The sequence below is a fragment of the Canis aureus genome, chromosome 25, assembly GCF_053574225.1.
Source record: "Canis aureus isolate CA01 chromosome 25, VMU_Caureus_v.1.0, whole genome shotgun sequence".
NCBI classification, from domain to species: domain Eukaryota; kingdom Metazoa; phylum Chordata; class Mammalia; order Carnivora; family Canidae; genus Canis; species Canis aureus.
Genome location: NC_135635.1, coordinates 31,896,748 through 31,913,675, shown reverse-complemented (window position 1 = coordinate 31,913,675; position 16,928 = coordinate 31,896,748). Strand labels below are relative to the sequence as shown.

The following is a 16,928-nucleotide window of genomic DNA, read 5'->3' as shown; positions in this document are numbered from 1 at the left end:
TCCACGGGGAGCCTGGAGCTCAGCCCTACTTTCCTAAAACCTTGTTTTATTTTTTTCCTAAGATCAAATTCACTGATTCCCGGTGTCTTAAGGACACAATATTTACTTCCCTAAAGGCAAAAAAAAAAAAAAAAATGAAATTATCAACTCGTGTGTCATGCACTGGAAATATAATACTCAAAAACGTTTGGCACATGAAAGCTTTTTGGAACATTTCCATTTATCCCAGGAAAGTTAGGCAGTTAGTGAAACTCAAAGAATGAGGAACTTTGAGTTGATAAGATGAACTCAGGAGTCATGGCCTTTGGAGTGCTAGAAGGGCTTAGGAGTGTTGAGATAAGCCCTTCCTTGAAGATGAAGCTACCCCTTGACTTGAATTAAATTAAGGAGTAAATATGCTAAACTGATTAACTTGTAATCACGACTCACTATGCGGCTTAGTAGATTCCTTTCCTGAGGAGAGGAAAGATGGCTGACCTGTCACATTGGTAGAAAAATGGGTTTCTCTTATAGAACATGACACAGAACTTGACCGCTCCAAGGTACATTTCTTCACCCCTCATCTAATGCACAAATTACATATCTTTTGCACAGAAGCCAGAGGCTAACGGTATTGATAGAGATTGTAAATTATAAATGAGCCAGGAAAGACCAGTCTCAGTGCACTTTGACAATGCCTTCTTGAGATGCAAACATGAAACTGTTCAGGATTATAGGCAAAGAAGCCAATATTTAAAATGGAGGGTGGGATCTAGAACCCAGTGTGAGGTGTTATCTCAGTTACAAGAACGTTTTGAAGATTGTGTTATTACACCAACACTATCCATTGCCCTACTACTACTACTACTACCACACACACACACACACACACACACACATACACACATACATTTTTAGATGAGGAAACATCCATTCAGAAAATCTCAAAAACGAGTGACTGGGTGGCACAGTTGGTTAAGTGTCTGACTCTTGGTTTCAGCTCAGGTCATTATTTTAAGGTCATGAAAACGAACCCCTCATCGGGCTCAGCATGGAGTCAGCTTGAGATCCTCTCCCTCTGCCCCTCCGCCTGGCTTGCGCTCTCTCTCTCTCAAATTAATTAATTAATTAATTAGAAAAAAAGTCTCAAAAACTGGCCTGCAGTCATGTGGCCATTAATCAAAAGAGCCCAGAAAATATTATCCCAGTATTTGGTCTGATTTGGGCTTATTTCTCAAAGCAACTTTATCCAAAAGGAAAAAATAATAGTATTTCTTTAATTCTGTATTCAATGGTACTGTGATTACATTAAAATTCAAAATGCAGCTCAAAACTAAGAGTGATTCTAAAGCCAGACGCATACAGTAGTATTCACCCCCTTATTCATGATTTCACTTTCCATGGATACAGTGTCCCATGCTTACCTGTGGGCCAGAAACTGACGATCCTCCTCCAACATATAGTCAGAAGGTCAATAGTAGCCTAGCTAGCGGTCACAAAGTCTATTTCATTCACCCCAATTCATCTCATCATGTAGACATTTTATCATCTCACAACATCATAAGAAAGGTGAATACAGTACAATGAGATATTTTGAGAGAGACTACATTTACATAACTTTTATGATAGCATATGGTTGTAATCCTTTTTATTATTGGTTATTGTTAATCTCTTACTAGGCCTAATTTATAAATTAAACTTTATAGCAAGTATATGTGTATGTATAGGAAAGAGCATAATACGTATAGGGTTCAGTACTACCCATGGTTTCAGACATCCATTGGGGGGAGTCTCAGAACAACATATCCCTTGCAGATAAGGGGATACTATAGTATTAACAGATAATATAATGTTTTACTATTTTATACTTTCACTTGCCCTACTTTGCTTCTACCAGTGACTATAACACAGGATCGTTGCTTTATACATTAGATACATCATCCATGAGACTCCCTGCTAGTGCTTCTACTCTTCTTTACACCACCACTGATTTCTGTGTGCTAGGCGGGTCCTGCATAAGATCCTAGAAATAAAACAGATTTGACTTGAACCTTAAGTTTGTGAAGCTTAGAGTCTGACCTTCCAAGTAGGTACATTGTACCCATTAATTTGAATTTTTCCTCATCATGTATATGCTCTTCACATCTGGTTGTTGTTTTGGGTATGAGTTTGCATGCAAATGTTCATAGAAAAAGGCGTTTTGTGATGTATGCCTCCTAACAACCATTTCAGTGCTCTTCATTAATAAATATATGTTGAACATAAAGTCTGTGCTCTATAAGTGTTATATACATAGAGGATGCGGTCAATTCTTCAAAGTAAATGTGCTTTCAGTACTTTCTCCAAAGTCTCACACACAATCATAAATTTCAGGATTAAAAAACATCATATATGAATGTATATTTATTTTCACATGTGATCTGCCTTGGTCCCCAAGTGTTTTCTGACAATGTACATACGCAGTTATTTAAGTCTGTCATGTATTTCCTATGCTCTCTAAGACATCTTTCCTACTATTTCTTTAGCTGGGGAGGAACAGGACTGGTGCCTCATCAGAGGGGTGTTGGGCTGAACTAAATTCTCTGGAATGGCGATGGAGCCAGTTGGGAATGAGAGAGAGGAAACAGTGGAATACAAAGGAGGGATGAAAATTGGGGGAGAAGGTGTGGAATGATTCTCCTCTGGAGAATAAAATATGTGTTATTTAGGAGGGAGAATTCAGGGGCATTTCTCCTGCCTGCCTTCAGTCTACCTACCCAAAGGTGATCCAGGATAAATACTAGGGTATGGAGGGATGGAAGCTCAGATACAGGCTGGTGGTTCAGTAAATATTCAAAAACAAGATGGCAGGAAGGAATTAGGGTTTATTATTTGTTACCAAGGTAATTTTTTAAAATAGTGTGATGTACATACACATAGTTGCTTCTTTATGAAAAAAAAATAGGGGTGCTGGGTGGCCTTAGTCAGCATCTGACTTCAGCTGAGGTCTTAATCTCAAGGTCCTGGGGTTGAATACTCTATGGAGCCTGCTAGGAGCCCCACCTTTAGTTCCTCCTCAAGCCCTAGGTCAAGACAATCGCTCTATATTCAGTGGGGAGTCTGCTTGTCCCTCTCCCTCTGCCCCTCTCCCCCCTCATGCTCTCTCTCTTTCTCTCTCAAATAAATTAATAAAATCATCTTAAAAAGAAGTATAATGTCCCTAAGATGAATTTATTAAGATGGCATGTTTTATGTATCAAGGTGTAATTGATGTATAACATTATATTAGTTTCAGGTGTATAACAAAATGATTCAATAGTTGCATGCATTGGGAAATGATCATCACAATAAACCTAGTTGCCATCCATCACTGTACAATGTTACAAATTTTTTTTCTAATGATGAGAATTTTTAAGATTTATTCTCTTAGCAATTTTCAAATATGCAACTCAATATTACTGACTGCAGTCACCATACCGTAGGTTACATTGCTATGACTTATTTATTTTATAAGTGTAACTTTGTACCTCTTGACCCTTATCATCCACCTCCCACTCCCCTCCCCTCTGGCAACCACCATTCTGTTCACTGTACCTAAGAGTTTTATTTTGTTTTGTTTGCTCATTTGATTTGCTCTTTTTGTTTCCACACAGTGAAATCATACAATATTTGTCTTTCTCCAACTGATTTCACTAGCATGATATCCTCAGGGTATTAAACATGATGGTATATTTAAGTGGCTACAATATCATGTAGTCATTTGAATAATCAGAATCAACCACTTGCTTAAAATATTATCAAACCAAAGAAACTTTACCACCCTGAAGCAGTCTACACTTTTTTTTTGTCCTGCTATGCTAAACATTCTAAATGAGTGATTAATGAGCTATGTTAGCATTGAGAGGTATGCCTGCCTAGATGTCTATGATGTGCTGTTAAGTTTTAAAGAAAAGTTTGGAGCAAGTTAATAATTAACACCTATATGGGTCAATATAATGTTATTTATGTATATATGTATTGAGGAGGGTCTGAAGATTGCCTACCAAAATGTTGGAAATGAGGGGAGGAAGACCGAAAAATTGCCAGTTTACTTCATTTGCTTTTCTACTGTGCAAATAATTTCCACAATGAACATTACTAGTTTTATCATTTAAAAATTTATTTTAAAGAAGTAAGACAGCATTACTTAGTTTTGTGCAACATACACGTCTTATTTATGGTTTGTCTCTTTGAGAAAAGCTCTATCAGATATCTAGTTGGCTAACTCTGCCTAGATGACTTCCAGCAGAATTCACATTTGAAAACATGGGTAAAAAATTCTTATAGGAGTATAAATAGGAAAGAAAGGAGGGAAATGCTAATGTATTCATTCAACTTAATTTTATTTTGCTTAAGTTATTGGAAAAGAAATTATGATATGCTTGTCTCCTTACTTAACTTTTAGAGCAAGTTCTACCAATTCAAATTATACAATTTTTATTGTGTAGAATCAGTTTCCAGTATCAGAAGGTTTTAAAATTCATATCATATCAATTCTGTTTATTCTTAAAATCATCATGAAGCTGAATTAAAAAAAAAAAACCTTATAGCATAGGTAAGCTGTCAACGATACTGTTCTTCATTGATTTATGCTCCTTTCCACAGCAAATTTTATGTTATGTACCCTAGAAGCCAAAAAAAATTGCTGAGCAATGAGTTACCTCTATTGGTACTCCAGTTTAAGCATCCTCTGGGAGGTATATATCATAGTATTATCTATAGTTTATCAATCAGGAAACCAAGGTAAGAATTGTAAATAAATTATAAATAAACTTTCATGCTTACAAAAGAGTAGAGGCAGGATTTGATTTCAGGCAGTCTGAATAGAGAGAGAGCCTGTGTTCTTCCTACTAAGCAAGACTTTCTTAAATATTAGAGGTACTAAAGGTCAAAGTCACACACTTCTTGACCTGTAAGCTGAAGTATCAATCCTAGTGCACACCAACATTTTAAACTTTAGTAAGTACATTTCATTCATCTATCTGTTCTGTCTTTCTCTATATTGTATTTGTTACCAAAAAAAGGTTTTTTTTTTCTTTAAAAGAACAGCAAAAGAGAGCTCATCTAAAGGAGAAATATTTTCTTCAACATTATTTTATAGGGTCACAATAGCCTTGAGAAGCACTTATCAATGTACCTCCGTGCTGAGTCCCCTGACTTGCCCGGAACAGGCGTTAGAGGTCACAATACTAGGCTTCCAGTCCCGGCGCTGAATCTAAATATGTGACCTTGGCCATTTCCTGGCTTTACTTTCTTGATCTATTAAATGAGAGATTTGGAGCAGATAATCTCTGAGGTCATTTCCATCTCTATAATTAGATATTATATGCTTCTAAGTGACGAGAGACTAAAGACATTCCTGCACTGATCTTTGTATGTTTTTTAGCTGACACCACAGTTTAGGATGTCAGACTCCCCTTATGGTATTGCTGATTTGATTATGGTTAGAGGCTGATGTGTCTCTAGTGTACATAGTTGAAATTGACATTGATGGGTATAAAGCAGTTCGCGGGGCTTATTAAATCCAGCCATAGAATTTGAATGTTCTGGGTTCCCCTCAGTGTTCACATAAACTATAAATCATCCTAATTTTGAAATCTGACCTTCCCCAGAACAAGCAAAGGCTTCTGGATTTCAAAGGCATCCACAAAGAGTCCCTGAATATGATATCAGCCTTTGTGTCACGTTATGAAAGCCCAGCTCTATATAAATCTTATCGGATGTTTGGTTTAAAGGTGAACTCAAGCAAATCTATTATTGAAAATCTGGTTCCCGGTGCCCAGTACCAGGTCGTGATGTACCTAAGAAAAGGCCCTTTGATTGGACCACCTTCAGATCCTGTGACATTTGCTATTGGTAAGTTGCCAGCCTCAAGAATAACTATCAGAGTACTGGGTTTTTTGTTGTTGTTGTTTGTTTGTTTGTTTGTTTTCTGGCGTGGGGGTGCAATGCCTACGCCCAAATCATTATCATCATAAATGGGGGGGACCCATACTCACCCAATATTCTACATTCAGAGTAATAAATGACTATAGTTGTATACCTGGGGAATATCATTAGCATCAATGACTCAGGAAAAATATGATTTATTCAATGATCATATCAGAAGAGCAAAAACACTAGTTATTAAGTTTGAAACCATTGCTAAGATATTAAATATTCCTTCTTGGCTCTCTCTTTTTTCATCCCGCCCCACTTCTTCTTAAGTTCCAACGGGGATAAAGGATTTAATGCTCTATCCCTTGGGTCCTACGGCAGTGGTTCTCAGCTGGAGCAGACCTTACTTAGGAGTGTTCAGAAAATATGTAGTTGAAATGTTTTATTTCAACCCTGCTACCATGACATCAGAGTGGACAACGTACTATGAAATCGCAGCAACTGTCTCCTTGACTGCCTCAGTGGTAAGAAGCTGTCACACTTCCCTGTGCGAACAGATGAAACTTTCCGTATCAGAAAAATTTACCTGTAAATACACGAGTGGCTTGCCACTTTCAAGAGTTTGGTGTTTTTGTTTGTTTGTTTGTTTCTTTGTTTCTTTGTTTTTTAGTCATTTTTGTTTTCTGGACTCATTTTGTTTTTGAGAGAGGTTGAGAGAGAGAGAGAAAAAAAATATGTGAAACATGTTTTCACCCCTAATTGCACACAGCCACATTTTAGGAGAGCTATCAAATGCTCATTGTTTCTCTCTGCTTCCTGAGGAGGAAAACACAAAAAATTTCCTTTAGTCATTCAATAATTAGTTGACACTGTTTAACGCTAATGATGAGTATTCTTAACATCCACGCATCTGTTAAATACCTCTAAAGTCAGGCCGTGACAGGCTCCTCTTCAGGAGAGCAAGTCAAAGATTGCTTTTTCTGGGACTGGCTTCTAAAGTGCAGTTTCCTACAGGTCACACATGAAGTACACAGCTGCCCTATACCCAGCAGACGACTCTGATCTTTGCCACCTAACAAGGACGCATGCTTAGGGTCCAAACTGGGAGAATAGAGTTGGGAGAGATCGGTTTTCTTAGAAATAGGGGGATGCATACATACAATCACTGACAAATAAGTACTGTTTCACTGTGTAATACAGCTTAGGAAACTGCAAACGAAACCAGTATTGGAAATATTTGACTCTGTACCTGTGAACCACTTTTTAAAAATTATGTTTGTATATCATTCTATTTACACCTTACCTCAGTCCAGAAAGAATTTTTAATGAAAAAAAAATTGGGAAAGAGAAAAAGGCACAGAAACATAAATAAAAAATACTTATTATTTTCATGACCTAATAAAAATAACTCTGTTCCAAAAATATGATTTTCCTCCCCTTAGTCTTTTGTCTCCTTGATCTTTTCAGAGGATAGCCAATCTGTTGCCAGCGTGGTACTACAACTTCCGAGTTACCATGGTAACATGGGGAGACCCGGAATTGAGCTGTTGTGACAGCTCCACCATCAGCTTCATAACAGGTGAGTGGTGTGCGGGAACTGCCTCCATGGGGAGAGAACACTATTTTGAGGAGTTTCTAAAGAGATACATCTCCAGAAAGTGCTAGTTGTTCACCCAGTACTGACGGAGCATCAGTTTCATGGATGGCAGTATGCTTGATTCTGAAAACTCATTATTTGTTTAAATGATAGTCTTTAAAAATTAAAATATGTTTTTAATCCTGAGTTATTGTCCTTTATTGTGTGCTCCTGTTTGGAATTGATTAGAACAGAGTTGTAGCTGACAGAGCTTTCAGCTTCACACTGAGATGAATTGATTATACCCATTCGATGATTATATTTGCTAGAGTGCCTCCATCTCCTTATTAATTAAACCATTTTTAAAGTCACAGGCTGATGGCAGTGTTGTCCATTGTGGGAGTTAAAATAGGCTTTGGAGACAGGTGGGTTTGAATCACGGATCTGCCACCTACGCTGTGTAACCTGTGCATGTTAACTTTTCAGAGCCTCAATTTTTTTAAGTGTAAAATGGGTATGGTGATAGTTTCTGTTATTTTTTTCCATTTAAATACATTACTTAGGGGACACCTGAGTGGCTCAGTTGGTTAGGCAACCCACTGTTTGTTTGTTTGTTTGTTTGTTTGTTTGTTTGTTTGTTTTAAGATTTTATTTATTTATTAATGACAGACACAGAGAAAAAGCAGAGGCATAGGTAGAGGGAGAAGCAGGTTCCCTGCGGGGAGCCTGATGCAGAACTCTGTCTCAGGACCCCAGCATCATGACCTGAGCCAAAGGCAGACATTCATCCCCTGAGCCACCCAGGTGCCGCAGCATCCCATTCTTGATTTTGGTTCAGGTCATGATCTCAGGCTTGCGAGATAGAGCCCGGAGTTGGGCTCCACTCTGGGCATGGAGCCTGCTTAAGAGTCTTTCTCTCCCTCTTCCTCTGGCCCTCTCCCCCTAAAAAAATACATTGAAATATTGGCACAAAGTTTAAGTACTTAAACAACAGTTAGTTAATTATCATACAGCAGAGATAGCAGAGGTGGTCAGAGATGACAATGAAAAGGGGAAATTCATCAGAGAAACACTAACCCTTTTGAACCTTATTTGAATGAAAATTTTTCTGGAACTTTTGGTTGGACTGCAAGGCTATACTTAGTGTTATGCTGAGAGAAGAAATGTTAGCAAAATAATGTTAACAAAATATTTTCTTCCCGGGTCATCTAGTTTTACTCTATCAAGCTTTGAAGAAAGAAAGAAAGAAAAAGGAAAGAAAGTAAAAGAAAAGAAATTAATCATGTGGAGGTGCCTGGCTGGCTCAGTCAGTAGAGCATGCAACTCTTGATCTTGGGGTTGTGAGCTCAAGCACTACAGTGGGTGTAGAGAATACTTAAAAATAAAATCTTTAAAAAAAAATTCATCATGTGAATTCTTACACTACCGATGTATGTAGTTCATCTCCTTCCTTTACAAGACCATGTCTAGAGGTCTCTGTGTTCCAGATGTTAACAATAATACTAGAATAAAAAAGTGAAAAAAGTACCAAAAAGGTAGAAAATACCAATTATGTCATTAGTACTGTATTAGCTTCTTGACTGTGTTAATAATTGTGTGTTTAATTTTAATTAAATTTTATGGAGTAAATAATTCATACAGCTTAACTTTATTGACATTGTTTCTCTGAGAACACTCTTTCTTCTCAGACAGAGCAGATGTCTTGGAAAAGCCCAGACTTTGCATCTGAACACTTCATTGAGCAGACCTGGCTCTGCAAAATTCTAGCTGTCGAGCTTTAAGCAAATCATCTCAAATGATCCTGGACTTCTTTTTTCTCATTGGCAGAATTCAAAATGCTACCTAACAACAGGCTAACAGAGCAAAAGCAAGTGTAATAGAACTCATTGCAATAAGGCAGAAAACTGCCTCAATAGGCTCTTTGCAGTGTCTCTGAGGGGAACATCAGAAATGAAAAATTAACAGGAAAAAAAAAAAGAAAAATTAACAGGATTTGGAGTTCTGGACTCAAGTGGCTTGGGTGTGCCTTTCAAAGCTGGAAACTGACTGGGATGTGGCAAGAGGGGTGGTGGGCCTGGCAAATCTGAATAGTCATAAGGTTAATAAGTGAGCTACTTGCCTAGGTGAGCAATCTATTGTCTCCAATAAATTGATCTTTGGGAATTCCTTATCTTTGCCTGGGATAATCAACTAAGTTGTGTCAACACTAGCAGTTCACTGTCTCAGCTAAGCATATTAACACAGTCTCAAGTCTCACATCTATAAAAAGAGTACAATACTATTTCACAGGTAGTATGAAAATTAAATTATGTAACATTAATCATTATTAAAATATATATGGTAGCTGACTTTTATTTTTATACTTATTTTTAAAAACCAGTTGAAATTTTAGCCTTGCCTTGTTTTGTTTTTCTTCCCTCATTTCAAGTTTAAAGCAAACAAGGATATCATGTTTCTCTTACCTCTGCTTTTAGCTGTGAGCCTAATGCCAAATTGTGTGAAATAAAAGAATATAGGGAAAAAAGTCTGAGTAATTGTGATTTATTAGGATCTCTAGTCCACCGTCTTTGTTAGGCAACTTTGTCTGCAAGTCAAATGCATAGTCATTATGCTAGTATACCAAATAATGTTTAATAAACAAATAGTGACATCTTGTGGCCTTTCAGCAACATGCTGGATTTTAAAGCAGCAATACGGAGTATAAAATACATGTGAGGGAGGAGCTGTACACTTCTGGGTTTTATTTTTTATTTTTTTTTTATTTTATTTTTTTTTTAAATTTTTTTTATTTATTTATGATAGTCACAGAGAGAGAGAGAGAGAGAGGCAGAGACACAGGCAGAAGGAGAAGCAGGCTCCATGCACCGGGAGCCTGACGTGGGATTCGATCCCAGGTCTCCAGGATCGCGCCCTGGGCCAAAGGCAGGCGCTAAACCGCTGCGCCACCCAGGGATCCCCACTTCTGGGTTTTAAATAAAAATACACCCCTGCAATTTTAAATACATTTCTTGTCCTTACTGAATTAAAACATAAGAAAATATCCTTTGAAGAATTATAAGAATAGATACATACATATAAAGAAGTACACAGAAATATAAAAGAAGCCAAAGGTATTATTCTCTTTATTAGATAATTCTGAAATATGATGTGGATTTGTGTTACTTGCTAGATACATTGCTGGTATTTCAAGGTTTTATTGTCAACCATATATATAAATACTATTATAATTTCACATGAAATACATTTTTTAAAAGATTTTATTTGAGAGACAGAGAGAGAGAGAGAGAGAGAGAGAGTGAGCACAAGCAAGGGGGAAGGTAAAGGAAGAGGGAGAAGCAGATTCCCCACTAAGTAGGGAGCCTGATGTGGGACTTGATTCCAGGACCCTGGGATCATGACCTGAGCTGAAGGCAGACCCTTAACCAACTGAGGCACCCAGGTGCCCCAAAACAGAAATGTTTTTTTACTGTATATATTACAAATCTCTTCAAGAATAATTGTTCTTGAAAGTATAGTTATGATTGCTTTTTATGAGTACCAGTAGCTTATTGGGAAAATGAATCTTCATGGTTTATAGAAATTCTCCTCCAAATATTTCAACTGGTTTTGTGCTGTCTCTCAGAATGGATCACCAGCTTGTCTTCAAAGTAACATACACATGGACTTTAAATTTCCTTGTGTATGTGTTTCCTAAAATCTTCAGAATTATTGGTTAGTTTAAAAAATAATTAAATATGCTTTCAGAGCTCATGTATTATAAAGCTTGTAATGAATTCTCCTTTCCACTAGAAATAATTTAAATTTAAATGTGTAAGAATATTTTAAAAATTAATAAACTCAGTCTTAGAATTTAACAAAGAGCCCTTCCTGTGTTCCCTTACTACTTGCTTCAGCAACATTTATTAAGAGCCCATCTTTTGCAAAGCACTGGTTAGACACGATCAATGACATTGTCTTGTTATTTTATAGAAACAATAATTATTTTCCGTCCCTCTAATTGTTGACCCTACTGTCCTTTATTTCCATAAACACCTTTGCTGCATCACAATAAAAAATTTACTTTTACAGGACCCCAAATTTTCCAGTACTGCTTGGAAAATAAGTTCAGCCATGCTTTATATTATCAATGCAACAAGCATATTCAAAGAAGTGAACATTTCAGGAATCTTGTACCTGTGAAATTGGTATAAAAGACCCAATATCCTCAGACCCAATATCCTCAGGTAGAGATGGGTCTGGCTGCCTTGTGTCTGAGCCATACAAGGTGGGGTCCCAGGAAACAAGTGTCTGCCTTTACCACCAATCTTCACTGTACTACAGAGGTCCAGGGATCTCCAGGACCATCATACAGTGTGAATTTTAATTCTCTAAATTAACTCTGCATGAGATTGGATGCTCTGATGAGAGGTACGTTAATTATTATTAGTCTCTTAAACTAAAGTCCACCTCTTTCTTTCTGTGTAGCCCCAGTTGCTCCAGAAATCACATCTGTGGAGTATTTCAACAGTCTGTTATATATCAGTTGGACATACGGTGATGACACAACTGACCTCTCCCATTCTAGAATGCTACACTGGATGGTTGTTGCAGAAGGAAAGAAGAAAATTAAAAAGAGCGTATGTTTCTTTGAATCCCAGTATTGGGCATCTGAACACTCATTTACATAAACTATTGAAAACCATTAAACAAACATTCATTGAAACATTAAACAAAAATCTAATGTCGGTTGGCACTGTTTTAGGCTCCGGTGAGAGGACAGTGAAGAAAAATTGAATTCTTCCTTTAATAGAGTTTACCTTTTAATCTTTAATAGTGAACTATAATAGTTATAACCAGTAAATTCATTTATATTTGAAGTTATGATTTGAGCTTTTTCTTCAGGATGTGAAACATTGTCAAGAAAACCACAATTAATGTTTTGATATTTTCTCTATATATCACCAATGCCTAAATATCTGGGTACATTGGGAATATTGATTTCTTTTCTTCTGCTCTATTAAACTCTTTGACTTTGCATTAGTTAGGGAACAGACTAAATTACTTAAAAAAAAAAAAAAAAAAGGAAACACCAAAGATTGGGCTCATAGCAAATAGAAATTTGTTAATCTCATGCTGACACAGGTATCTCTGCTGTAAAGGTCAATCATCCAGGGGTTCAGATTCTATTTTGTTGCTTCATCTACCACTGTATAGTCTTCATTTGCATAGGTGAACCTTCAGTCAGTATGTCCATATTCTAGCCTGTGGGGAGAGGAAAGGAGAAGATGTCCACTTACAGAGTGTGGACAGAATTATAAGATGCCCTTGTGACTTCCACTCCCAATCAATTGGTCAGAGCTGGGTCAGATGGTCCCCTCTAGCTATAAGGGAGACTGGGAAATTTAGTCTTTAGTAGACTATAGCCAGATGGCTCTTCTGAGCTTCCCAGCTAGGGCTGAGTAATGTACACATCAATAGCAACCTAGGAAATTGCCTCTTCTAAAACTTGAATATAAGAAAAATATAAGAGTAATACATATTCCAAGTAGAGAATTCATTACAAAAATGTTCTGATATGTATTATTCATGTTTAGAGCTACCTTGTGTTTAGCTCAGTTGAGGAATTTATATAAATTTCGAAGGAAATAAAGTATCTGTAAGGTTGTAATCAACTGTAGATTGATTGCACAGAACAGAGGGTGAACGCCTGCTACAAACCTGTAGTTGTTTGTAGTGGTATTCTAGTTCAAGTTCATTAGAAGTTTGCACTCTTGATTTTGATGGATCTTGCAGGTCACACGCAATGTCATGACTGCAATTCTCAGCCTGCCTCCAGGAGATATCTACAACCTCTCCGTAACTGCTTGCACGGAACGAGGAAGCAATACCTCCATGCTCCGCCTCGTCAAGCTAGGTAAGAAGAATGCACATGGCAGTGTGTGTGTGTGACAATAGTCATGTCCAGAGAACTAGTGTTTGCATCTCTTGATTTGTCATGGTCTTCTCAATTCAATGAAATAGTAATAGAGAAAAATGATTCTCTTTCTAAGTGCCAAATAAACATGTACACTGCTAAAAGAGTTGGGTTCAACTTAATATAAGTTTCTGTGAATGGAATTTTGACTATGTTGGGAGACAGGATCATTTACCATCCTCAGTGAGATTAGAGAAACAAAGGAGTCTGAGGAATTTAGGGAAGACAAGACATTGAGACGTTATCTAGTGCAATGTTCTCAACCCTGTCAGACACCATTCCCTTTTCATAGAAGCATTATGTGCTGCCCTCTTTAATACCTCAAATTAAAACTTGAGCATAAAATAACCCAAATATTGGTTTTCTAAGTTGAGATAATGTCTTAACTCTGATATAAGACCAAGATGAAAGAAAAAAAATTATAAGACAATCATATGGGGGGAAAAAAAGACAATAATATGGGGATGCCTGGTTGGCTCAGTAGTTGAGCATCTGCCTTCGGCTCAGGGTGTGATCCCAGGGTCCTGGGATGGAGTCCTGCATTGGGCTTCCCCAAGGAGCCTACTTCTCCCTATGCCTCTGTCTCTGCCTCTCTCTGCATATCTTTCATGAATAAATAAATAAAATCTTTAAAAAAATAAAATCATACTGATCCCTTACGTGTTTTTTCAGATCCAGTTCTTCTGCAAGTCGTAATAAAATTTCCTCCTTACAACAAATAATTAAAATGAACAAGTTAGAGTTTACAAAAAGTAAAGGAATAGGCAGTTCTTCCATACAAATATAAAAGTAAATGAAGGCATGAATAAAATAACTGAGCAAGCATAAGTACAGGTGGACCCTTGAATGAAACCTAACATTATAATAATAAGACATGGGATGTATTTGCATATTATGGGAGAAAGAGGAAAATAACCTTAATTAAAGTAAAGAGAACACTCCAAGAAAAATAATAGGCTGTGGAGGGAAAAAATAATAGGTGGAGGGAAAATGAGGAAAATATAATATTCTTGCAAATGAGCTAGAAATTATTGTGTGGTGTCAAAATAATTATTTTTATTATGAAATACAACTAGGAAGTGACACTATTTAACATTTCTAGATTCAACAGTCTTCCATGTAGTAAGGTATCCATTTAGTTTCTGAGACATAAAGGGAACACAGAGATAATATTCCGTAATTAGCAGTAGGCTAAAGAGGATAGATTGGCAAACAGTTGTGGGGTAGTATCAGTGTGAGAAGGGCAAGCTACAAAGGAATGCACTCCAGTGTGTCATTTTCACAGCAGAGATCTCTTTTGTATATTTTGAAGATGAAAAGTATAGAGAAGAGCAATAAAAATATTTTCAAAACACTTAATGCCACTTCTTGACATCACTGTTTCAGACGTCTGCTAATTTAGACTCTGTATCTAAGTCTATTCATAAGAGTGTCAAATTGTCACTGTTATTATGTGTATTCTGATGTGCAGCCATAAGTAAAGACTGATCCAGGGTGGGGGCATCTGGGTGGCTCAGTCAGTTAAACATCTGACTCTTGGTTTCGGGTCAGGTCATGGTTTCAGGCTCGTAAGATCGAACTCCACCAAGATTGAACTCCACCAAGATTGAACTCCACCTCGGAGCCCGAGGTGCACTCAGCACAGAGTCTGGTTCATATTTTCTCCCTCTCCCTCTGCATTTCTACCTCATGCACATGCACCTTCTCTCTCTCTCTCTTTCTCTCTCTCTCTCTCTCTCAAATAAAATAAATAAATAAAATCTTTTAAAAAAGAAAATAAGGAAAAAAGACTAAAACAGGGCGTTTTATTAGCAGTTTAAACACCCTGAGTGACATTGCTGGTAGTGACATACCTTTAGAAAACTCTTAGAAAATCCCAAACAAAACAAAACACAGTCTTTCCTCAGTTTCCCCAATAGTTGCTTTTCTCTATAATTCAGTGCATAAGACACTAAGTCTTAAATATTTTTGTGTGTGTGTCTCGTATTTGCCATGTCAAAAATTAAATTCTTGCACTGGAACCCTCTAAAATTAGATAGGTAGTTGGAAATACATAGTGTATTAAATAGACTCTATGGGCAGAAAAAGTAAATTATTGAGTAACTTGTAAATAACACCTTAATTCTTCTTTGTGACAACTTTCTTCCAAACTATTTTACCTAACTTGAAAAAGTGTTTCAATATTATTATGTGGTAAAGTAGTTGCAGTTATATTTATAGTGGAGCTATACTGGTGTGACATCATGAAAGTATATGGGATGTGGGACATGGGACAGTTTTTCTGTTTGGAGCTTTCTTGATCATTTCAGGACATCTAGCACTTCTGCTTCCTGTCCACAGAAGTCAGGTTAACAGCCTTCCTTGAGACTATTAAAAACATTCCTGCAAATTTACAAACACCCTCCCACTGAGAACCACAAGTTCAATTGCATTCACTGCAGGCAATCTGCTCTTCTTCCCCGGCACTCTATACGTCAATGCCAGGAATGTGGAGATCACCAGCTTCCTCCCTCGTGTGATCTATTAGGAAAAAATTGCCTGCCTATCCATTCCAACTGATATGTCTGATTTTGTCCTCTGTAAATATAAAAATCAGTTCAAAACTTGTTTCCAGGTAACTGGAATTGCTTCAAAATTATGCTTCCTTTCCCCATGACTCTCATTTCCCCAGGTTTATAAGCACGGGAGGCTGTGTGTATTTCTTGGGTCCTAACTCCTTTCTCAAACTCTTTTTTTTTTTTTGTTCTGTTTTGTTTTGTTTTTTAAGTCTCCCTGGAAGTTCAGAGGTAGGTCTTATCAAAGTAGCATTCAGTGAGCCTATTGCAAGCTTTACAGTTATTTTTATTTGACATTATGGTTGATATATGATCAGGAGAATGAGTTAAAGTCATGAGCTGCTACAACTATACTCATACTCCGTAGGAGTAGGAGTAGGAGTAGGAGTAAAAGCCATGATAGTTCCCGAATTTATCATGAGATTTTTGACCCTCCATGGGTCCCTGTTAACAGACGGGACTATTAACCATTTTAGTAAGGCCCTTTACACTTTTCAAGAAGAGAAGGCAAGTTTCCATAGAAATTATTTCTTAGAATCAGTAAGGTTTTCCTTTTTGTCAACTAAATGTCAGACGAAATATTGCCTCTATATTATTCCTCTCTGAAAACAAGACAATCTGTATACAATGTACTTGAACTCAGCCTTTTTGCCCCCCCCCCCCGAAAACTAAATAACTCACTTTTTATCTATTTGTCTTGAAGTCTATTTTCTATTCTACTAATCACATTATTGTGTTTTTTCAGCTCTTCCGATTTTCCATAACACACAAGACCTTACTTGCTGTAGATGCTTGATAGATATTCATTGCATTGAACTGCAACCACAGATCTCACAGCGGAAAATAGTATTGCAAGTTTTACCTTTTGGAGAAGTAAAATAACATTTCACTTTAGTAATAACTGATTGTAGTTATTTTTTATTTCATAAAACTTTCATTCTCATCACTTTATGTTTCCCTACAGCATTCA

General features: G+C 37.0%; 1 protein-coding gene across 3 annotated transcripts in view; it reads left to right on the top strand.

Moving 5' to 3' along the window:
- The window catches only part of PTPRO (protein tyrosine phosphatase receptor type O), a 239,816-nt gene that overhangs the window by 158,451 nt on the left and 64,437 nt on the right, over positions 1–16,928 (top strand). For all 3 annotated transcript variants that reach the window (XM_077870947.1, XM_077870946.1, XM_077870948.1), the window contains exons 8-12: positions 5,733–5,853; positions 6,205–6,398; positions 7,342–7,453; positions 11,915–12,066; positions 13,223–13,343. In XM_077870947.1, coding sequence (XP_077727073.1) covers positions 5,733–5,853; positions 6,205–6,398; positions 7,342–7,453; positions 11,915–12,066; positions 13,223–13,343 — 700 coding nt within the window. The remainder of the gene's footprint in view (positions 1–5,732; positions 5,854–6,204; positions 6,399–7,341; positions 7,454–11,914; positions 12,067–13,222; positions 13,344–16,928) is intronic.